Source organism: Artemia sp. Qi Xiang Cuo, chromosome 9 (assembly GCF_049724085.1).
Source record: "Artemia sp. Qi Xiang Cuo chromosome 9, ASM4972408v1, whole genome shotgun sequence".
In the NCBI taxonomy this organism is placed as follows: domain Eukaryota; kingdom Metazoa; phylum Arthropoda; class Branchiopoda; order Anostraca; family Artemiidae; genus Artemia; species Artemia sp. Qi Xiang Cuo.
Genome location: NC_142802.1, coordinates 55,900,447 through 55,925,992, shown reverse-complemented (window position 1 = coordinate 55,925,992; position 25,546 = coordinate 55,900,447). Strand labels below are relative to the sequence as shown.

Here is a 25,546-nt window from a genome sequence, read left to right as displayed (position 1 = left end):
TCAATACTGTAATTAATTTTGTGGGTAAGTTCTTTTTAAAGCATTTCCTTTTCCTTGTCTATTTTTGCTAATGTCTTTCAAATAGAGATTTGAGGCTTTTTACTCACCGAGTAGATCATCTCTAAAATTTTGGCTATTGAACAATGAGAATGGATGATAAATCAGTAAGTTTTATTTATTTTAATTTGAAAGAAGAATCTACCAATCTACTAGAGGCTGAAGAATAAAGATTCACCTGATAAATTTGTAAATTACCTATAATATTAATAAATGACTTATTTATAACAAACTATATAAACCTGATCATAGACAGCACTCTATCCCTGTCTAAGTAAAAAGTGAACATGCTTTAGTGCATTATTTATTTATTCTATTAATTTTTCCCTTCCGTCGGCCACTTCCAATGGAAGTGGTGATCGTCAGTCAATACTTTGGAAGGGACTACCCGGTCTCTTTCACAACCCTTCAATGCAACTGGTCAAATTTTTTAGATAACCATTTTGTTAGAAATTTTAAAAAGGTCTAATATTTATGCCTCCGGGGATTACAGGACCACCAAAACAGTGGCGGATCCAGCGGGGGGGTGAGAGGGGCGCGCGCCCTCCCTAACTTAGTCTAAACTAGTGTAATTTACTTAATTAACTCAAGTTTGCATTAACTAATTTTGCTCCTACCGCAAGTTTATCGGATCAACCTATTTTGCTCCCCCCCCCTAAAAAAAACCTGGATCCGCCCCTGCACCAAAGCGCCTCTAGCAAGGGCCGTAAATAATGCATAGTGTCAATTTGTGCGCACACATTTGTCAACAGCAGGGAGTTGGGGAACATAGTCAAGTTTTATGACTAATAAAGGGCAAAAAGCGTCGTGGTTAGTATAGAGAAGTTTGTTAAGGAGGAGATATTAGGCTACAAAACAACGTTTTTGATTCTAACATTGTAGCAGTTCTTCATTTTGGCGCTGGAGTTTGGGAAGCTGAAAAGTATATTAAGTTAGGTAGGATATAAATGAAGCATTTTAAGAGGCTATTAGGGCTTGGGGTACATGTTAATTAAACAAAACACACCCAAAAAGTGAAGTTAGGCCGATCCTAATGAAATATAACCTTCGTATAACCTTTAGTTTATGTAGTAATATAATTTGGACTATACATATTTTTCCATTAGGGGGGGGGGGTAAAGTATTTATATAGTTTCCTTAACCTAACCCTAACCCCGCTAATGTGCAAAAATATAGCCCACATTATGCAAGTCCAATCCATTCTGTCATCCGTCATTTGTCTTTGTGGCTGTGAAACCGGTTTTCTCAAATCTTACATTCAGCAAACTTCTCGACTGGGTATCGTTTAATTAACAAATGAACGTGATTCTAGTTTTAGTGATTCTAGAATTAACAAGTGATTCTAAATTTAATTATTCAGTTGTAAGGGGAGATTTAGGGCAAGGATCGGTAAGAAATCGTAGGTTTCTTAGGATGGTAAAATATTGGGAAATAATTGCAAAATTGCCGGATACTTGGATAGTTAAGTTGGCATTTAGGAATCTGCTTGGTGATAGAAAGAAAAATACAGGCACTAGCCAAGTTAAGTCAATTTTGGATGGTTGCGGGTTGAATGAATGGTAGAATGAAGGAGAAGGTGGGACTTTCGGAAGTTGGGATAGTAGCTAGGTTATTAAAAGATGGATAGTAAACAAATACAGAAATGGCAAAATGAGAAAGATGGCTCGCCGTCGCTAATATAGTGCAAGAAGGTTAAAGAAGTATGTGGGAAGGAATTATATTTAAAGGGTTTGGGGACAGGGACGTACGCAGAGGGGAGGGCCTCCGGTCCCGGCCCTCCCCCCCCCCCCCCGAAATCTCACGACTTATTTCATTTTCCCATAATTTTCTGATTTTTCTCACAGAATAATGGGTTTGAAGGATTTGGGCCCCCCCCCCCCCGCTCCCAAAAACAAATTCCTGCGTAAGTGCCTGTTTGGGGATATTGGATATTAAGGGGATAATTTCGTTAAGAGGGAAATTTTTTTGCAGCTTGGTGACCGAACAAAATATTTGGGGAGGGTAAGGGTTAAAGATGGTAATTATTTTTGTCTGATCTGCAGAGAGAATTATGAAGATTTATTCCAGTTTTTTTTGTTGATTGTTTAGAGTTGGGAGGTTTGTGAAAGGCGATACTTGGGATAAAAAATGTGAAGAGGGGTGCTTTGTTGGAATTTTGAAAACCAAAGATTTTATTCAAGGCCGTATGCAGGGGAGGCTAGAGGGTTTGAACCACCCCCCCCCACCCGAAATATTTGTCCGACTCGTAAAAAACATTACAAAAATGAATATAAAGACATTTTTGATGCACTTTTAAGTTTTTTGTAAACCCCCCTCGAAAAAAATTCTTTTGTAACCTCCCCCCCCCGTCGGAAAAAGATCCTGGTTATGGCCCTTATTTTATTAGTATAAAAATTACTGTAGATTGATTCCCATGGGTATGGCGCTTCGAGATTTTTTTTTTTTTTGTTTTTTTTTTTTTTTTTTTTTTTTGTGTGTGTAACGTAGGCAGATTTTTGTTCAGTTTGTCATAGCCCGGTCGGTTTTCTGTCAGCAGGAAAAATGGAAATATATAAGGAAAAATGGGGGCTTGTTTGATGATGTGTGTGCGATACGGTCGAAAGTTTCAAGAATTATTATCTGGGTCATAAGCGTAAAATATTTCGTTGTGGGAGGGAGAGGGTAAGGGGGGCAGGAAAAGGATCAACAAACTATTTTAACGGCCAGCTTACAACTGATACCCCTAAGTCATCAGGCTAAGGGAACATAGAAGGAAAAATAGACAAAATATTGGTTCCCTTGAAATGGAGCCCAACAAAGGACCAGAAAAGGGTCGAAACAAACTATATCTGGCCACTTAGTAAGGAGCGGGTGGTTGTAAAAACTTGAAAAGGGCCTATTTGATAGGAAATTAAAATTCCTAGTTCTCTTTTTAAGGTGAAAACTGATTGGAGGGCAACCAGCCTCCTCCAATGCCCGTTTTTCTACCCTGCCCCCTGCAGCCCCAAAGATATTGAATCAAAATGTTGAGATAGTTGTTTGTTTCAGAAGCTTCAAAAAAATTAAATAAGTATACTTCAACTAGCGACATCATCCCCAAAGCCACTGGGGCATTGGCCATTGATTAGACAAACTATCCATTGGTCAGCCATTTTTGGTCTTGGTTGCTGGATCAGCGAATGACTCCTAGTGATCGTTTACCCGACGAAGGTTCCAAACATTTTCTAAATACGACACGCGTACCTGAACAATTCAAAAGGTGGTGCATGTACCCGAATTTTCAAATTACTTGTAATATTGCATGAAGGGCTTGTAGGATGGATCTGAAATTTTCAGGGAGTTTTAAGAAGGGGCAAGTATATGCTGATGGAGGGAACAACCAAAACTAAACCAAAAGACAATATGTGCATTGATAGTATCCAAATAACATATTTTCAATATCTTGGGAATGGCTCGTGTGATAAACTTGAGACTTTCAGACAGTGTAAGGCGTAGACGGGGGAGGGACAATGGTAATTTAAATGTTGTGTAAGGGCAGAGTGACTAATAATGTTGTGTCTGATCTACATAAAGGTTTCTGCACGATCAGTCCCTTCGGGAATTCTAATTTAGTCACAGTATGTCGTACGAGTAGGCCTATATCAAAACAGCTTGTCTGCAATATCCTGGGAAAGATTTGGGGTGTTAAGTTGAAACCTCCAGGGATATTTTTGGCAGAAAAAAAATTCCAAGGGTTTGGTCTCCAATTCGGGTAAAATTTTTGATGTTACAAGCCCCTTTTGGACTAGAATCTGTTTCCGGTGAAGTGGCAATGTAGGTCAAGGGAAACTATGTGTATCCAGGTAATGAAGACAGCATATCTGCATAAACTCAGGAGCAATTCTGGGGATGTATTTGAAATTTGCTGGGGAAACTAGGGCACCAGGTGAATCTTGAATTATGACCTGGAGGGACAGGCATAAGTAAATTGAAAGAAAGAATGTGTCCAGGTCATACAAATAGCATATCTTGGGAATGACAGGCGGGGATTGAGCTGAAACCTTCGGAGTGTTGGGGTTGGGAGAGGAAGAACTTAAGGAGACTTCATATTTTCCGTTTAGAGAGAAGCGATGTGTGTTTCCAGTTCCCCTAAAAGTTTAGACACTATTAGCCCCAGTCGAGCTTTGAATCTACTAACGGTGAAGTAGTGTGGTAAAACGAATGACAGTATGCTCACACAGTCTATTAAAATAGCGTATCTGTATTATCTCGGGAGCGATTGGGAGTATCGAGTTAAAATTTTCAGGGTATTTGGTGATGGGAAGGAGAGTTCAAAAGTAAAGAACGATGTGGGTACAATGTGTTGTTTCTTTTTGGTTTTTTTCTCCAGACCCGGGCACTTCGTATTGAAGGAGTCGTCGTAGAAACTTCGAAAAGGGCTCATTCGATTGGAAATTGGAGTGGCTAGTGCCCTTTTTAATAGTCGAAAGTGATTGGAGGGCAACTAGACCCTCCCCACACCCGTCATTCACACAAACACATCCAATCAAAATTTTGAGATAATCATTTTGTTCAGCTGGGTTGATTTCTAGATAAAAACTATGTTTTTGAAGAGGACACTCCCCCACTACCCTCAGGGCAAGGGTTTTAAGTTATGCCCTGGGGGAATATAATGTTTTAGTAGAAGGCGTTGTGGTAGAAACTTCAAAACAGGCTCATTCGATTGGAAATTCAAAGGGCTAGTACGTATCTGTGTTATCTAGGGAGCGATTGGGAGTATCGAGTTAAAATTTTCAGGGTATTTGGTGATGGGAAGGAGAGTTCAAAAGTAAAGAACGATGTAGGCACAATGTGTTGTTTCTTTTTGTTTTTTTTTTCATACCCAGGCACTTCGTATTGAAGGAGTCGTCATAGAAACTTCGAAAAGGGCTCATTCGATTGGAAATTGGAGTGGCTAGTGCCCTTTTTAATAGTCGGAAGTGATTGGAGGGCAACTAGCCCCTCCCCCCCACTCCCATCATTCCCCCAAACACATCCTATCAAAATTTTGAGACAACCATTTTGTTCAGCGTAGTTGATTCCCAGATAGAAAATATATTTTTGAGGAGGACACTCCCCCAAAACCCTCAGGGCAAGGGTTTTAAGTTATGCCCAGGGCGCATATAAGGTTTTTATAGAAGGCGTGGTGGTAGAAACTTCAAAACAGGCTCATTCGATTGGAAATTCAAAGGGCTAGTACGTATTTGTATTATCTCGGGAGCGATTGGGAGTATCGAGTTAAAAATTTTCAGGGTATTTGGTGATTGGAAGGAGAGTTCAAAAGTAAAGAACGATGTGGGCACAATGTGTTGTTTCTTTTTGTTTTTTTCTCCATACCCGGGCACTTCGTATCGAAGGAGTCGTCGTAGAAACTTCAAAAAGGGCTCATTCGATTGGAAATTGGAGTGGCTAGTGCCCTTTTTAATAGTTTTTAATAGAGAGAAGCGATGTGTGTTTCCAGTTCCCCTAAAAGTTTAGACACTATTAGCCTCAGTCGAACTTTGAATCTATTAACGGTGAAGTAGTGTGGTAAAACGAATGACAGTATGCTCACACAGTCTATTAAAATAGCGTATCTGTATTATCTCGGGAGCGATTGGGAGTATCGAGTTAAAATTTTCAGGGTATTTGGTGATGGGAAGGAGAGTTCAAAAGTAAAGAACGATGTGGGCACAATGTGTTGTTTCTTTTTGGTTTTTTTCTCCATACCCGGGCACTTCGTATTGAAGGAGTCGTAGTATAAACTTCGAAAAGAGCTCATTCGATTAGAAATTGGAGTGTCTAGCGCCCTTTTTAATAGTCGAAAGTGATTAGAGAGCAACTAGCCCCCCCCCCCACGCCCCTCATTCCCCCAAATATATCGAATCAAAATTTTCAGATAGCCATTTTGTTCAGCGTAGTTGATTTCCAAATAGAAAATATATTTTTGAGGAGCACACTCCACAACAACCTTTAGGACAAGGGTTTTGAGTTATAGCCTTGGGGCATATAAGGTTTTTATAGAAGGCGTTGTCGTACAAACTTCAAAACAGGCTAATTCGATTGGAAATTCAAAGGGCTAGTGCCCTTTTTAATAGTCGAAAGTGATTAGAGGGCAACTAGCCCCCCCCCCGCCCATCATTCCCCCAAACACATCCAATCAAAATTTTTAGATAGCTATTTTATTCAGCGTAGTTGATTTCCAGATAGAAATATTTTTGAGGAGGACACTCCCCCACAACCCTCAGGGCAAGGGTTTTAAGTTATGCCCTGAGGGCATATAAGGCTTTTATAGAAGACGTTGTCGTAGAAACTTAAAACAGGCTCATTCAATTGGAAATTCAAAGGACTAGTGCCCTTTTTAATAGTCGAAAGTGATTGGAGGGCAACTAGCCCCCCCCCCCTTCAAGCCCATCATTCCCCCAAACACATCCAATCGAAATTTTGAGATAGGAATTTTGTCAGCGTAGCTGATTTCCAGATAGAAAATATCTTTTTGAGAAGGACACTCCCCCACAACCCTCGGGGCAAGGGTTTTAAGTTATGCCCTGGGGCCATATAAGGTTGTTATAGAAGAGTTTGTCGTAGAAACTTCAAAACAGGCTCATTCGATTGGAAATTCAAAGGGCGTTTGCCCTTTTTAACAGTCAAAATTGAGAGGAGGACAGCTAGCCCTCCCCCCCACGCCCTTCATTCCTCCCCACACATCCAGTAAACACTGTGAAATGGCATTTTTGTTCGACATTGTTTATTGTCCCATTTATAATAGGTTTTTGTGATGGTTTCTCTCTCGCGCCCCTCAGAGCAAGGGTTTTAAGTTATGCCCTGGTGGCATATAAGGTTTTTTTTTTTATAGAAGGCGTTGTCGTAGAAACTTCAAAACAGGCTCATTCGATTGGAAATTCAAAGAGCTAGTGCCATTTTAAAAGTCGAAAGTGATTGGAGGGCAACTAGACCCCCCACGCCCATCATTCCCCCAAACACATCCAATCAAAATTTTGAGATAGCCATTTTGTTCAGCGTAGTTGATTTACAGATATAAAATATGTTTTTGAGGAGGACACTCCCCAACAGCCCTCAGGGCAAGGGTTTTAAGTTATACCCTGGGGGCATATAAGGATTTATAACAAGGCGTTGTCGTAGAAACTTAAAAACAGGATCATTCGATTGGAAATTCAAACGGCTAGTTCCTTTCTCTATAGTAGAAAGTGATTGGAGTGGAACTAGCCCCTCCTCCACACCCATCGTTCTCCCTAACACATCAAATCAAAATTTTGATATAGCCATTTTGTTCAGCGTAGTTGATTTCTAAATAGAAAATATGTTTGATAGGAGGACACTCCCCATCAACCCTCAGGGCAAGGGTTTTAAGCTATGTTCTGGGGTATATAAGGTTTTTATAGAAGGCGTTGTCATAGAAACTTCAAAAGGGGCTCATTTGATTGGAAATTCAAAGGGCTAGTGCCCTTTTTGATAGCAGAAACTGATTGGAGGGTAACCAGCACCCCCCCCCGTCGATCATCCACCCAAACACATCCAATCAAAATTTTGAGATAGCCATTTTGTTTAGCGTAGGCTAGTTTATTTCCATATAGAAAATATGTTTTTGAGAAGGACACTCCCCCACAACTCTCAGGGCAAGGGTTTTAAGTTATGCCCTGGGCACATATAAGGTTTTTATAGAAGGCGTTGTCGTAGAAACTTCAAAAAAGGCTAATTCGATTGGAAATTCAAAGGCTAGTGCCCTTTTTAAAAGTCAAAATTGATTAGTAATATTTTTTGTTGTTGTCGTTGTTTAGACCAGGGCACTTCTTATAAAGGGAGTTGTCATGGGAACTTCGAAAGAGGCTCATTTGATTGAAAATAGAAAGGGTTGATGCCCTTTTTAATAGTCATATGTGGTTGGAAGGGAACTAATCCGTCTTCCACGTCCACCCTCCCAATTGCCCATTATATTTAAAAAATAAATGTTGCTTTAAGATTAAATCAAAATGCACTGTGATAATGATAATTCCCAACAAGGCATCTCAGCAGTATCCCAAGAACGACTGAGGGTATTATGTTCAAACTTTCGAGGCTACTTCTGCTCTCAAAATTTTCCAAGCTATCAAAGAAAGTAAACAGATTTTTTTGCGAATGGTATCAAGTTTTCCATTTCAGGTCAACTAGAGGAGGTATGAAACTAAGTTAAACAGTACTATTTGTGTCCAGATTTTTAAAAGGGTGCATGTTGTTAAAAATTGCTGAAAATTTTTCTCCAGCATACAAATAGCAGGCCAAACTATAAAGTCTTAAAAAACGAAAAGATTTAAAGTGTTATTTTCTTTTTCCCTTAAAAGACTATATCAACATAAAACGAACAGAAATTAATTAAAAAAAACTTTTTCCACAAAATAGGCTTTTCAAAGAAAAGTAAAGAACACCATTAAACAAAACATGAGGAAAAATAAAATCGATAAATAAATGAAACCCAAAACGAACAGAAATTACAATAAATAACCGAGTCAAACTTAAAACGAGCAGAAATTAACATAAGTTAGACACAAAACCCCTATGCCATCCCAAGGCCAGAACAAAATTTACAGTTTACTGAAAAAAAATTAATGTTTTTACATTTATAACATAAATAAATCAAATAATTTTAACATTTTTATTACTAAATATCAATATATGTAAATTAAACTGACAACCCACATTCATTTGTACTTCTTCAGAAAAGTGCAAATTTTGTTCTGGCCTTGGGAAGGCATAGGGGTTTTGCGCCCAACTTTTGTTAATTTCTGCTCGTTTTGAGTTTGACTTGGTTATTTATTTTAATTTCTGTTTGTTTTGGGTTTCATTTATTTATTGATGGTGATTTGTGGTAGTTTCGAGCTTGGTAGATTATTTGATTTTATTTTTGCTCATGTTTTGTTTAATGGAGTTCTTTACTTTTCTTTGAAAAACTTATTTTCTGGAAAAAGTTTTTTTATTGATTATGTTTAAGGAGAGGTTTTAGACACTGGCTCGTCCGTAATAGGACTACTATCTTTTTCTTGAAACCTTAAAACGTATATGCGTAAGCCCCTATGCGCAGAAAAATTTAACAAAAAACGTGAAAATGAGTCCAAACTTTTGTTTTCGATCATCTAGAACTCCTCGTACTTTTATTCGGCCCAGTTATTTGTTTTTGAATGGTTTTGATCATCGAAGACAAAAACTAAAGGATTTGCAACATACAAAACTGAATTATTGACAAAACTTAAGGCAGGAAAGGGGGGGGGGGCTCCAACAGCCCTCCCTCCCCTCCCCCCCAGATTAAAAATAATATTCTGTTTTTGTAATTTTATTGAATAATTGAAAATTTTTCACCTAATATTTTTGTGAATTGTATTTCGTCTCTCCGATCAGCTTGAAAATACCATTCATATTTTTTGGGCAAGGTGAACTCCTACTCAGAAGAAAAAAAAATCTAGTAAGTCGGTTTAAGATGCTCGAAGATGAGCCCAACATTGTTTTTGTCTCTGATGGGTCTATAACTTAGAGTGCATGTAGAAGTTACCAGAAAAACCTTAATGAAAACAAAAATGTTTTCCTTTAATATTTGCTCTAAGAAAGTATTAAAAACAAGTTCCTGGGTAAAGTGAAAGGGCCGGAAAACAATAAGCTCCTGGGCAAATGGTTGCCCCGCAACTGGTTGAAAGAAACCATCGTTCCCAGAAAATTGAAAATCGTAGCCTAAAATACAATTAATATGTCTTAACCCCCTTCTCCCTCCTAGAGGCGTGGGCCCAAAAAACCGCTAGGAACTCCTAAACGAGGGAAATTTTATTTACTCTCTGCCTCATTTTTCTTCTTTATTTTTGAAATAGCGGGAATTACCATGAAAAAGAAAATTATAGAAGCGTCATTTTAAAACCGTGTGTGCAAAACGAAATGTTTAGATTTTCCAAGTTTATAAGACAAGTCCCATCAGGCAACATATTAAACTTTTTTTTATAATCAAACCAACACAAGTTTTGTGGAAACCCATTTTGGTTTTATGGAGATCGAAATAATGCAAACATTTGCATTAATGCATTCATTAACAGCACTGTCTAATTATAATCTGATCTACTCACAAACTTTCGAATAACTTAGTTGAACAGGATTAGCGAAATACATGCCTCAAGGAAATATTAAATCTTGTAAGGAGAAGTACCAGGGGATCTAGGGATGTAGCTTAGGGATTTGACCCCCCCCCCCTGAATTTTTTGTCCAACTAGTAAAAACGTAACAAACACGCGTTTGAACAAATTTGTCATGTGTTTTTTTTTATTTGTACCCCCCCCCCCCAAGAAAAATGCCCCCCCCCCCGAACAAAAATCCTGGCTATGGCCTATGGAAGTTCTAAGAAAGCTTTGCTTTATTCTATAAAGGATATTTTTCTTACTCATCATTTAATGTACTTCTTCCGTCGGTGCCAACAAATTTCTAAAATCTCTCTAGGATATTAATTAAAACAAAAAAAAACAACGAAAAGTTGCTCAATTTGTTTCATCGGTATTAATTTGTTGGCAATGATGCAGTTGACATAAATACCTTACTTTTTCATCCAGTTACGAGAGTAATCTATTTTATGAAGGATCACAAAATAATCAAGGTCAGGGGAGAAAGCTACGAAAATGCGATTAAAAGGTGCCCTCGTGTACGTCCCGATTTGCGAGGAAATTAGACGACTCAGTTTAGTTACATCTACAACCGTTTGCAGGATTTAGGATAGAAAACAAAAATAAATCAAACTTGTTATGATTATTTTTCAGCAGTTGGACTGAAATACTCACAGCCTTCTGCATACTAGGCAAGTGTGATAATCTGAAGAGATATCGACTTTAAAAGTAATTATATTCTTCAGATGGCAAAGGCTGTACAAGACCAAAATGTGCCACGCGAGGTGAAACAAGTAGAACTCCAAAAAATTGCACCAGAGAGCAGAAAGTAGGCCACCACTCATCATAACCATTAGACTATGGCAGCAGAAACACCACTTCTTAGTCAGCCCACTTCTCACCGATGTAGCCTCCTCACAACAAATTTTCTAATTGATGTCATCCTTCTGATCATCAACAGTGTAAGATTAACATAAAGGAATTCTGAGCAACAAACTACATTTTAGGCTCCATTCCTTCCTACAAGAGAAGACTGCATCCTACAAGACTAGAGAAGCCATTACCCTGAATGTGCAGTCTTTGCTACTGATCGCAAAATTTCCATATCGTCAAAAATCTCATAAACTTTTTTTTGAATTCACGTTTGGGAACATTTTATTTCAATCGATCTTCTTCACAGAGCTGTTCTATTGCTATTACTACTACTACTACTACTACTAACAGCTCAATGCAGCACCAAGTCACCTGAGGCCAAAACAGATACACACAATCCTCCTACATCGTAATCTATCATAGCTTCCTTCTTTACATTCTTCCAAGAAGTCCCTATTTACTTTAAATCCTTTCTTTTAATTCCTTCCCGTCCCAGTCAGGAACGACTTGCTTTTCGTTTGGCCCTAGATGCTTGACTAAAAAAGACGATCTTCGGTAATCTGTCATCCTTTATCCGTAGAACGGGTCCTAGCCATTTCAACCATTCTCTCATTATACCCTGAGAAAGTGGGATAGAACCCCAGTTTTCATACAGCAGACTGTTCATATTTGACCACTATCATCACTTCCAGATCCTCCTCCTCCTTCTTTGGATGTACCTACGATCCCGGCCCTCCCTCTCTTTCAATGTGTCTATGTTCCAGATCTTCCTTCTTCTTTCAATGTATCTCATTCCAGATCTCCCTTCTTCTTTCGATGTTGCTACGTTCCAGATCCTCCTCCTTCTTTCGATGTACCTACGTTCGAGATCCTCCCTCTCTTTTGAGGTGCCCATGTTCCAGATCTTCCTCTTTCTTTCGGTGTGTCTACGTTCCAGATCCTCCTCGTTCTTTCAATATGGATACGTTCCAGATACTCCTCCTTCTTTCGATGTGCCTCTGTCCAGATCCTCCTCCTTCTTTCGATATGCCTGTGTTCCAGATCCTTCTCCTTCTTCCGATGTGCCTACGTTCCAGATCCTTCTCCTTCTTTCGATGTGCCTCTGTTCCAGATCCTCCTCTTTCTTTCGATGTGCCTGTGTTCCAGATCCTCCTCCTTCTTTTGATGTGCCTGCGTTCCAGATTCTCCTCCTTCTTTCGATGTATCTACGGTCCAGGTCCTCCTCGTTCTTTCGATGTGCATACGTTCCAGATCCTCTTCCTTCTTTCAACGTACCTATGTTCCAGATCCTCCTCTTTCTTTCGATGTGCCGACGTTCCAGATCCTCCTCCTTCTTTCGATGTGCCTCTGTTCTAGATCCTCCTTCTTTTTTTGGTGTGTCTACCTTCCATATCCTCCTCGTTCTTTCGATGTGTATACGTTCCAGGTCCTCCTCCTTCTTTCAATGTACCTACGTTCCAGATCCTCCTCTTTCTTTCAATGTCCCTACGTTACACCATATTTGACCTCTATCAACACTCTAGCTTCCAATATTCTAATCTTGGTCAATAATTGTTTGATTTCAATCACAAACTCGTAGTTTTCAATAATAATATAGAAAATATCTATATTTGTTAATATAAATTACGCTTGTAATTTGTAGCAAGTATTGGTTTAGTACATTAACCCACAATTTCAATATGATAGTCTTTATTTAATTTTTGTTTGTTCTTTTTTTATTTTTCCAAACTCATTTGTCTATTCAAACTCAGTAGATAAAATCAATTTTTCAAAATTTAAGCTTTTATACGATTCAGAGTCAGCAAACAGGAAATAAAATCCCCGCTTTCTATGTCAACTTCAGCCATATCTTTCCACTGCATTGCAAGTTCGTGACGAACACAACAATGCAAATTAACGAACCGAATTTTAACTTATATCTGGGAATACTAATTCCATTTTGACATATGATAAGAACTAATGGAATTCTCCAGCAATCCTGGGGATATATGGATTGCAAGGGAGAACTAACTTCCCCTGAGAATGACAGTATCCTTAGTGACATAAGATTATAATAATAAGTATGAGTTGGTATTGGGTAATAGCCACAACGGTACGAATTAAAATGAAGTGATCATCATCCTTGATTACATTTCCTTTCTCCTTTGGAAAATGTCAAAACAGCAAATTTAGTGCCACGTGTGGTTAACTATTCAGACATCTTTTTGAGAGTTCAAAAAAACATGGACCCATTTGCTGAGATTAGAAACATCAAATGTTTTAGAATTCAACGAAAACGGCATTCTTTATTTTTTTTAATTTTTTTTTATAAATATGACAATTTGCTAGCCGACATGTATTGATTAAAAATAATTGATCATTGAAGAGGTTTATTGATTTCCAACATTTGGTTCTATAGGGTTGTACATCCATGTCAAAAAAGGATAAAGTATCCAAACTTCATATTCCTTAAGTCGCGCATCTTCTCAGGCTTTCCCAAAACAAGATTTTTTTAGGCATGAATAACAGAGCTATTAATACAGCTGATCTCTCTGTGCCCACCGTAAGCAACACTTGTATCGTTTCTATATGTAGTTTATAAATGGTATTCAAGTTGCTTCTGATTGATTGTGCCGCTGGTGGATCCAGCGGAGTAGGAAACCCCGCCCTTCTCCCCTCCCTCCAAGAACTTTTCTGACAACATCATTCTTTGTTTTTTTTTCTGTTTTCCCTCTTTTTTAACATAAACTCGTCAATTTGGTCAATTATTGGCACCCTGGTCACATTCCCCCTCCCCCTCTAAGATTTTGTTCTAGATCCGCCCTTGGATTGTGCTGCAGAGTAGCATTTCTTCTTCATAGATTTTTCAGACCCATAATTAGCGGTCTTTAGCTTGAAAAAAATAAAAGACATAAATTCGAAACTTATTTCAGACATTAGATCGTGAGACTGAGAAGAAAATTACTCTGATTTCTGTAAAATTTTATTATTACAAAAACATCTTCTTTTTCTATCCAACACCTAATCATAAATCAGCAAGAAGATTCGCCTGGAAAATACTATCAAACAATTCGTAGAAACAGGCTGTACGGAAGGAGCGACACGGCTCAATAGTTACCGCAACCCCCAAAAACCGATTTATTATCAATACATGTACCAAAAGAATTCACTTGTTATACTGATTCCAAATGTATAATATTCATTAATGAATATTATATTTATTACAAATATTATATTTAAAACAAAAATGCATATAAACAAATTATTAATGGGTTTTTAAAGTTTTTTTGTTTGCCCCCCCCCCCCTCGAATAAAAATACCCACTCCGAACCAAAACATTCAAGCTTTAAAAAATCCCCTATAAGCTCCTTATGCATTATTTAAAGTTATGATTGTGTAGAACATGGAATAATCTCTGCGAGAGCTTACAGTCAGAACTTGTTAGTTCTCCTGCATTCTTGAACATTTCTGAAATTATTTATTATAAATTCCTGAAATAATTTCAGAAAGTCGAACTTGAAATCCCAAATTCTGATTTTTGCTTGTTGATAATTTATTTTTTATTTGTAATTAGGTCTTCAGAGATTCTACACGAATACAAAACTTAGCCCCAGAACTAGACTTAAATAAGTCTATCTATGAATCAAGACAAAGGTAGGGGAGGGGAGGGGTGTGTCCAAATGTTTTTCTTCGGCTCATCTACCAAAAAGACCCTATTGGATTTCAATCAAACTTGATTGGAGGTAAAAGATGCCGTCGAAGCTGTGCATTTTATGCGTCTAGAGATAGTTTTAGCTTGTTAGGGGTAGGGAAAGAGGGTGAGTTCCCTCTTGTAATCAGAAGTATTACCATAACAGTTTGTTATAGGTCGACCAAGATAGTATGGCAGATAAGAATTAGTTTCCTAGTTGCGGCGTCCAGACACTGTCAGGCTTTTACAGTCTCAAATTCATGTCATTAATGCCTCCATTCTCCCGAGAAAGACTGTGATAAGTCAGCTCAAATTAATGGGAGGTAAGAATCGATACTATAAAGATTCAAGCCATGAACCACTGTTCCCAACCAAATAACCAGCGACACCAGGACTCCACTAACAAAGGATTTTAAGTCTTGCGCGTTAACCACTCGGCTACGACGGCCTTAGAACTCGGCTCGGCTAAGCCTGGCTAACACAAAGGGCTATAAAATATCAACCAGATTTTTTACAAACAGAGAGTAAGCATATTGATTGTGGCATTTGGATGTGTTCGTTTGATCTGAAATCCTTTTATTGAGAAGGCCCTTTAATCCTCGTTAAAAGCAAAACTGGTGGAAGGAGTAAGTTAATTTACATTTTGTCCCTTTTTTGGTGTAGACACGGTTCTGTCTCGCAGTGGAAGGGAATTACTAGACTCTTGTAATCAAGACTTCTACAAAAATTTGCGTTTGAGTTTCAGCTAAACTTGATGAGAGTTAAGAGCTAGTTTCCGAGTTACCCATCTTGGAAAAATCTGATTTATAGACCGGGAGAAAGTGGCCGTTAAATTGCAGTCTTCCAAATATTTACTAAAGGGAAATGTCAGATCTAACCAAAAATGTTGGAAGTAAGGACTAATATTCGGGGCTCTGTAGGGACTCGCGTCCATTCCAACTTTAGCTTTGAGAGGCGGTCTATGCAAAACCTTAAAAACAGACAGTTGATCAACTCAAATGTGATAGGAAGCAATAACTAGTGTCCTACTTATGCTATCTTGGTGTTCCAACCCTGTCCTGTCTTCTTATAAACTAGGATAGGGGGCTAAAACCCGGGCATTAATTAGAAATACTTTTATTCCTTGGTTTTATATTTTGCTGTTTTCCTCTTTTTTACACTTCAGTCAAGCCCATTTACAATAATTTATTTCGATGCCGGTTCGTGCAATCCAATTGAGGAGTGCTAGTTCAAAGATATCAAGAATTAAAGACTTTCGATGGAAAATGTATGTATGTATATATATGTATATATACATATATATATATATATATATATATATATATATATATATATATATATACTATATATATATATATATATATATATATATATATATATATATATATATATATATATATATCTATATATATATATATCTCTCCCATATATATATATATATATATATATATATATATATATATATATATATATAGGTTCTCGCGAAAGACCGGAATCTGATGAATGTCGACATTCAGCGGGGACAGTCCGAAATAAAAGCATTTAATAAATATTTCGGACGTACAGCAACTGACAACGTGTTTATACATTCAACAAGCGCTAATGGTGAATGTTGAGCATTTCTGAGATTTATATTTATGAGATTATAACCTAATTTCTAACCCATTTTTGACCTTTATAACCTAACCTGTCAACATCAAGCCTTGCATAAGACTGACAAAGCTGGGTGGTCAACAACCATAGTCGCTTGGTGTACGTCCAATCCCCTGTACCACAACAGCTTAACTGCGGGGAGTAATCTGCCTTAAATGCTAGGTATAGAATAATAATCATGGTAAGCTTCAACTAAAAGGAAGAATTTGCGTATTCGGACTTTTTACAACCAAAGAATTAGAGAAAACTGCATATTTATTAGATCTAGTCGTATCTGGATTTGATATTTTAAAATATGTTAGGCTGGGTTTCAAGTTAAACCTGATATGCCTTGTTGTAAATATTGATTGCAAAACTGAATTTTCCTTAGTTTTTTTAATGTTCGATATTCTTTTTAATATTCGATATCGATGTTAAGCATACTTTATTTATTTTTCTTGATTTCAATTATCACGCACCACTCCTTGCTTCCAACGTTTTATTTCATGAGACAGTTTGAATGATATATATTACCATATTTTCTATTCTAGATTTCCCAGCTGATGAAACCATTTTTTAACTTCAAAAACGTATTTATCTTTCGGAAAATAAAAAATTATCTTTTTGAAAGGTTTTTAAAGAAATTGAAACACTTTTCAAGCTACTTTTTAAAAAGATACCAAATTATGTAAAAGAGTAAAATTTGGAAGTCTCTAGCTTAGTGTAATGCTGTGACTACTAAGTCACAAAAGAAATATTTATCCAGTAGTTTCCTTTTCTATCACAAACGACCATTCCAGTAGCCTCCCTGCTGAGATTAGGCCCTTCTCCTTAGGTATATTAAGGAATAGATGGGAGATAGTTCTCAAGCTGGAGAAAGAAATAAGATTGAATTCCCGAAGCGGGCCAGGCAATCTCAACTCCTATTAACACCTTGGACCAGTATTATATTCTAATAATAGAAAGGGGAATCTTGTTTTTCAGAAGGGGGCTTGTTCATCCAGGAAATTAGGTTTTATGTCGAGTTTTTAAGATGACAATAAGTGTAAATCTTTTGATGGGATTTGAGACTAAAACCATTAAATCCCCCATTTATTAAATAAATTGTAGTCTGTTTGTATTTTTGAGTGAATAAGATTGGATCAGGTGAAAACTGATACATATTCAGCAGCCGAGTATCTGAAGCTTGATAGAACTAGAATTTGATCCAATTAGCCTAGGCAGTTAAATGACAGAGAAAGTTCTTTGAAATTGCCAGTTTTTTAAGCTATTAAAATACCAAAAACATAGTACTTCAACGAAAATTAAAGAGTGGCATTAAAACTGTTAATCAGCACAACGTAACTTGCGTAAGAAGTCAAAATTATAACACAAAATTCGTTATGCAATCAAAAATCGAGCTTCAGACGAACAGAGGTTATAATAAATATAAAGGATTCAATCCATTCGATATAATATAATGGACTTGAACTTAAAAAGACCAGAAATTACCTCAAGTAAGAGTTGATCTTTCTTCCTCATTAAAATTAATTTAAATTAAGATTAGTTAAAGTAAAGTTAGTTAAAGTAAAGTAGTTAAAGTAAGAGTTGATCTTTCTTCCTCATTAAAATTAATTTAAATTAAGATTAGTTGAAGTAAAGTTAGTTAAAGTAAAGTAGTTAAAGTAGATTAGTTAAAGTAAGAGTTGATATTTCCTCCTCATTAAAATTAATTTAAATTAAGATTAGTTAAAGTAAAGTTAGTTAAAGTAAAGTAGTTAAAGTAGATTAATTAAAGTAAGAGTTGATCTTTCTTCCTCATTAAAATTAATTTAAATCAAGATTAGTTGAAGTAAAGTTAGTTAAAGTAAAGTAGTTAAAGTAAGAGTTGATCTTTCTTCCTCATTAAAATTAATTTAAATTAAGATTAGTTGAAGTAAAGTTAGTTAAAGTAAAGTAGTTAAAGTAGATTAGTTAAAGTAAGAGTTGATATTTCCTCCTCATTAAAATTAATTTAAATTAAGATTAGTTGAAGTAAAGTTAGTTAAAGTAAAGTAGTTAAAGTAGATTAGTTAAAGTAAGAGTTGATATTTCCTCCTCATTAAAATTAATTTAAATTAAGATTAGTTAAAGTAAAGTTAGTTAAAGTAAAGTAGTTAAAGTAAGAGTTGATCTTTCTTCCTCATTAAAATTAATTTAAATTAAGATTAGTTGAAGTAAAGTTAGTTAAAGTAAAGTAGTTAAAGTAGATTAGTTAAAGTAAGAGTTGATATTTCCTCCTCATTAAAATTAATTTAAATTAAGATTAGTTGAAGTAAAGTTAGTTAAAGTAAAGTAGTTAAAGTAGATTAGTTAAAGTAAGAGTTGATATTTCCTCCTCATTAAAATTAATTTAAATTAAGATTAGTTAAAGTAAAGTTAGTTAAAGTAAAGTAGCTAAAGTAGATTAATTAAAGTAAGAGTTGATCTTTCTTCCTCATTAAAATTAATTTAAATCAAGATTAGTTGAAGTAAAGTTAGTTAAAGTAAAGTAGTTAAAGTAGATTAGTTAAAGTAAGAGTTGATATTTCTTCCTCATTAAAATTAATTTAAATCAAGATTATTTGAAGTAAAGTTACTTAAAGTAAAGTAGTTAAAGTAGATTAATTAAAGTAAGAGTTGATCTTTCTTCCTCATTAAAATTAATTTAAATCAAGATTAGTTGAAGTAAAGTTACTTAAAGTAAATTAGTGAAAGTAGATTAGTTAAAGTAAGAGTTGATCTTTCTTCCTCATTAAAATTAATTTAAATCAATATTAGTTGAAGTAAAGTTAGTTAAAGTAAAGTAAAGTAGTTAAAGTAGATTAGTTAAAGTAAGAGTTGATCTTTAGTCCTCATTAAAATTAATTTAAATCAAGATTATTTGAAGTAAAGCTACTTAAAGTAAAGTAGTTAAAGTAGATTAATTAAAGTAAGAGTTGATATTTCTTCCTCATTAAATGTTGATCTTTCTTCCTCATTAAAATTAATTTAAATCAAGATTATTTGAAGTAAAGCTAGTTAAAGTAAAGTAAAGTAGTTAAAGTAGATTAATTAAAGTAAGAGTTGATCTTTCTTCCTCATTAAAATTAATTTAAATCAAGATTATTTGAAGTAAAGTTAGTTAAAGTAAATTAGTGAAAGTAGATTAGTTAAAGTAAGAGTTGATCTTTCTTCCTCATTAAAATTAATTTAAATCAAGATTAGTTGAAGTAAAGTTAGTTAAAGTAAAGTAGTTAAAGTAGATTAATTAAAGTAAGAGTTGATCTTTCTTTCTCATTAAATGTTGATCTTTCTTCCTCATTAAAATCTCTCTAAGTCTAGGGTCTTATTTGCGATTTACACATCTAATTGTTATTAAAAGATAGGGAGACTGATAGAAAGATAAATGGACAGAGAGAGAGGGGGGAAGACAGAGAAAAAGAGAAAGGGGAACAGGGAAAGAGAGAGTAAAGGAGACAAAAACAGTAAGAACAAAAAGGGACAGGCTGACGCAAGTCAAACAAATATGCTACAAGAAATGCTGCTCAAAATACAAGTTTACTTCACTTCTCCTTCTAAATTTTCGTTTATCTTCGCTTTATATACATTAAGGAATTTTGTGGATATCCTATACTTAACACGAAGAGACTTCTCTGAAATAGGTAAAGCCATGAATTGTCTTCGCTTATTCAATTTGGTTCACCTAAATTGCTAAGTGCCTCATTTAACATTTAAGCATAAGAGTTTCTACAGAAGAAAGCAGTTTGGTTTCTAGCTCAATAATTGATCATTTTTCACTTCAAAATTGATGAGAAGTGATTTTAATTTTGCAAGGACTGAGTAATAAAACGGCTAGGAATCTCATTCAGGTTGGAATTTTTTACACTTATTTATATGTTTTCAAAGACTTTATATTCTATTATCGTGAGGCTATGAACTTGGAAATTATTTCCTTCAGTGTAGACTCAATGTTTTAAAATGACAATAGTTACCTTGAATAATTCTAATTATTTGAGACACAGGTCGTTCGTCAAAGTGATCTCTAGCCCTCATAAATCCTAAGTTCCGTGAATTTTTTATTGAATTTTATGATAAAGTGCAACCAGTAAATTGCAAAAAAAAATTGCTGAAAACCCAGTAAATTTTTAAAGATTTCTCAGTTTTCACTAAAGTCGTTTTATTGATTCCCAGGCTAATGTTCCTTAAGATCAAAGATCAGAGTAGTAGACTGTGAATTCCGGTACCCTAGGATAACAATAATAGGGTCGATGACATGGTAGTGTCTCCCTATACATTAAGTAGAGCGACAAAGGATTATTTCCAATATAAATAAACGGTTGATTTTTAAAACTTTATATTTTGTCCCTACTTTATATTTTTCTCTCGGAAGGGGGGAGGGGGTAGTAAGAAACAAAGGATTTGTCCCCAGCATTCTTCCGTCTACATTATTGACTTCTGTTTCTCCAGGGTTGGCGTTTTATCAAGTGATGATCCTACTGGTAAATTGTGCTTATGGTAAATTGTGCTCCAGGGTTGGCGTTTTATCAAGTGATGATCCTACTGGTAAATTGTGCTTATAGATGTGCTACCTATATTATTTCATTGGTTTTCTTGAGCACTGAATGCAGCAATTGGCATCCCAGTTTTTCAAAGTCTTTCGATATATTTGGTTCAGAAAATAGGGAAGAACTACCCCAACTTTAGGTCCAAGGAGGCCTAGACCAGGCAACGAAGAACTGACTTGAGTTTTTCCGTGACATTTCTTTTTCCTTGTTTAAATTATACTCACACTTGTGGATAGCAATCTAAATTACAGACCACTAAAGTGCCAATTATTCGTGGCGTGTTGAATTGAACAATGTTCAACTTTCATGCTTGAGATTAGCTATATATATATAGCTAATATTCAACTATATATAGCTAATATTCAACTATATATAGCTTAAGATTAACCAATCAGACTAAGGATTTGTGGCATAATTTTTTGAAATTGGAAACGAATTGAATGTTTGAACAGCAGTGTTCCTGTCTGTAAGGTGGAGCATGCAAAAATGCAATGACATAGTATAAGTTCACAAGATTCAGGACAAATTGGTGTTCACACATGCCTTTCCATCCCATTTCCTGCCATTTGAGTTTTCTGCTTTTGTCAAGAAATTTTGGACATTAAAATCAAAGAAAAACCCATATATTTAACAAATCTTGGGTTTTTACCAATAAATGTGACTTTAGTTCTCCTTGGGATTTAGAATATCCTAAACTCTTTCACGTAGCTTATGGTGGTTCAGACCCAGGTGTCGTAGCAGTCTTTAAAACGTTCATGGAAACCGTATTTTACAACGGTCATTTTACTAAAATGATGGAAAGCTTGAAATCAAAAAGGAGATTATTTTCGACTATATTGATACATCTTCTTCTGATAGAAACAGCCTCATGGATTTAAAGATAGGCCTGGAAGAGAATTGAATTTTTTCTGGCCAATTAACTATTTCCACAGTCAAAACTGGGTATCAAAACTTTTAGTATCAAAACTGGGGTACTTACAAATATGAAGGCGTCCAGAACAAAAGAGGTTGTGTTGTTTCTACTTCGCTGTTGTCACATACTACTCTTGCTAATGTAATCTTGCGAATTTCGTTCAGTTGTGCTAAGCGAAAGATGGTAATAATTAGTTCAGATACATTTATTTTTTCTCAGTAAGCCAATAAATAATAATTTGGATTTAGTAAAGAATAAAGTAAACTAGCACAGACCGAAACTCATCCAGGCTTTTCTTTGAGGGGGGAGATGCTTTTGTAAAAAAAATTATTTTGTTTATAAGAAAATGTATATATGCATTACTGCTACTTTTTTACGAGTCAAACAAAAAATTTGGAGAGGGATTCAAACCCAACTACTCCAACTCCTCTCCCCATACCTGGATGCAGCCTTTGCATGAAGCCAGAATTAAAATTACCTTCACCAGGAGGATACTTTATTTCATGGAAGCCGGAGTTTCATCTAGACGTGTAAAACCTAAAAGTATATATCTGAACGGTGGCGAGGCTATCCTTTAAATTTTTTAAATTTGTCTTATATCAATGGATTCTCTAGGATAATTTAAAGTTTATCTTTGGATGCATATTAACCATTTCAAGTACCATTTAGAAGATGGTTCTACACCACCAGCCCAGCAAATCTTCCTGAACGAAAACCAATTATCTGACAAGAAACGTTTTATCTGGCAATAGGATAAATAAAATCTTCTCAGGAAAAACTTGAATAAGCATTCACTCAAACTTTTGCATATATATATATATATATATATATATATATATATATATATATATATATATATATATATATATATATATATATATATATATATATATATATATATATATATATATATATATATATATATATATATATATTATTATTATTACCGTGCTGGGTAAAGAATGTAAAGCCTCGAAACCCGTTAAGGCCGGTGGTATTTCTTCTGATGAGCCCTAAATGGAAGGTTTTACTTGGAAATATTTTTCTAGATTTAAGGTGCTTTTGCTGGTAATTTTACAATGACTTACATTTATTGATGACAACTTTGCATGGATTTGGACTTTTCTATTTGGTTGATGGTTTGGGTATACTGTTTGGTCCTAGGTAGTTGGATGGATGTGTAAGGTGAGAGCCTCGTTCAAGTGTACATTTGTCTCAATTGCTGGATTAGGACGACAGTTTTTTTTTTTTTTTTTTTTTTTTTTTTTTTTTTTTTTTTTTTTTTTTTGCTAAGTAATACCTCTAAATAATATATATATATATATATATATATATATATATATATATATATATATATATATATATATATATATATATATATATATATATATATATATATATATATATATATATATATATATATATATATATATATATATATATATATATATATATATATATATATATATATATATATATATATATATATATATATATATATATATATATATAATATATATAGTATACAGTATATAAATCCAGTCAAACTTATAAAGTAAATATTACCTTAGATAGCGCACCAAAGAAAAAAAAAATAGAAACAGGTTTAAAAAGCCCCGATACTATCGCTTCTAATATTCACTGTAGTGGTACAATCTTCAATACTCTTAACAACGTAAACCATTTTTTAATTTTAACAATGCTTAGAGTATAATTTAGGAGCTAATCCAGACTGCATTAGTGTCGCCGATACTCGATACAATACCCTAAATGTTGATTCTCAACAGTATTATATTGGTGGACCGATATTATTGAAAGATGTGGGTACTATTGACGCATGGATATTACCAATTGTTGGAAACTCATTTCTACCGATGATCAAAATTTAACCCGATGTCGCCTATTTATTTATAGTTATTTACCGATATTTGTTTGATAGTTATTTACGGATATCGCTGCAAAGTCAATATTATCATGGTTGTAGCGATAGCAGCGGTTATATGGAAGTAAAGAGCGAAGTCGAAATTTAAAACGAACAAAAACTATTGCTTCGCGGATTGCATAAAATAGATTTACGAAACTAGCCCAATAAACTGACTCGTAATAATTTCCAGTATCAGTAGAATCCTAAAAACTAGCGCTTTACTGAAAACTAAGCTAACTAGAGTTTTTAAGAATTATGAATGCGTACTGAAGTGCCGGACACACGTAACTGTTTTCGGTACCGATTTCAGCAGCTTAGTGGGCAACCGATAGCAGTACAAAAAAGTGCCCTTTGCACAAGATTTTCAAAACTAAACATCATGGATATATATATATATATATATATATATATATATATATATATATATATATATATATATATATATATATATATATATATATATATATATATTATTTGTCAACTGCAGTTTATCAAATAATTGCATGACTGATCTCAACTTAATTCTTCTGATTTTCTTGGTGAAGAGAAGGAAACGATTGAGGATTAAAACAGGTTAGGAAGAACATTCACCAGAGAAAAGAATATGGGTTAGGCTATCTTGGATGGTAAGTTAGTCTTGGCTATATATATATAGGATATCTGTATTTCCTCCCAAGTAGCATCTTTCTTCTTTGTCTTTAGATAATATGGATCACCCGACAGGTACAGCACTGGATATGACTGTACCTCCATGATGAGGAGCTTAGTGGCTGGGTCTTTCATCATACTCATCTCTGGCTGACTTTATTCCACGTTCGATATCTTTCCCTTTGTTTTCCTATTTCTTTTTTGACGATTACGATCAAATTCGGTACCGTTTTTGTAAATCGGCACCGAAAACTAGAAAAAATTTTAAATCGCTGCCGTTTTCTTTGCAATTCGGCGCCATTTGGCAAATCGGTGCTGAAAAAAAAATTACGTGTGTCCGGCTTTTAAAAGTTATCGATTTCATGGTCAATCAAAGGGTATTGAGAGACTTATAAATTAATTTTTGTTTTGAACAGGCGAGTCATCAAATTTTCTGTTCCTAAGAAAAGATCCCGTGTTTTTTTTGGGGTTGGAGGGGTCGGTTTTGTTTTTCAGTGAAGTGCTAGTTCTGGAACTGTAAGAATATTGGAAAATATCACGAGTCAGTTTAATTGAGTTAGTTATGAAGATATATCTTGTTTATTCGGTGAATCAATTTTTTGTTCGTTTGAGTTTCAATTTTGCTCTTTACTTCCTTAAATAAGACTTTGTTATTTCTTTTAATTAGTTCATAATCTGAAGTGTTAGCACTCCAGTCCAGCATGTTAAATACAGGAGGAAAGGAAATGGAGAGAACGCTTGCTGTGATTCCCCCCTAAAAGTTGTACCTGTGTCCCTTGTGACGAGATGGACCGATTTGGGACTTGAGGTTGTTATGTTATTTCCATCAATCCAGCCAATATCAAACAAATGCAAGGCATTACATTCTTATAATTGTAACCAGGATGAGGAAAACGAAAACTTATTCTTTAATCAAAAGAATAATTTGCTACTTAGTGTCCCGTTCTCCGAAACTTACGGAATTGGAATTGATTTCAATAGAAATGAAGAAAGTCAGAAGCATTGTTGAGGTGTCTCATTGTTCCAGGAAAAGTTTTAGTAAACTTCTGTTATTATTGTTATTACTTTTAGGACTCCTTCAGTATATTGTCCTTAGTCTTATAATTAATTTGAACAGCTAGAATTTGAAGTGTCTCCAGTCCGTTTTCTTGTCCGCAGGATTTGAAAAAAAATGAAGACATT

The 25,546-nt window shown here is 35.1% G+C and overlaps 1 protein-coding gene across 7 annotated transcripts in view; it reads right to left on the bottom strand.

Annotated features, from left to right (window-relative positions):
• LOC148948839 (immunomodulatory peroxidase-like) overlaps positions 1 to 25,546 on the bottom strand; it is a 130,894-nt gene that overhangs the window by 5,503 nt on the left and 99,845 nt on the right. For all 7 annotated transcript variants that reach the window (XM_089094738.1, XM_089094741.1, XM_089094739.1 and 4 more), the window contains exon 13: positions 21,859 to 21,961. In XM_089094738.1, the coding sequence (XP_088950864.1) occupies positions 21,859 to 21,961 (103 nt within the window). The remainder of the gene's footprint in view (positions 1 to 21,858; positions 21,962 to 25,546) is intronic.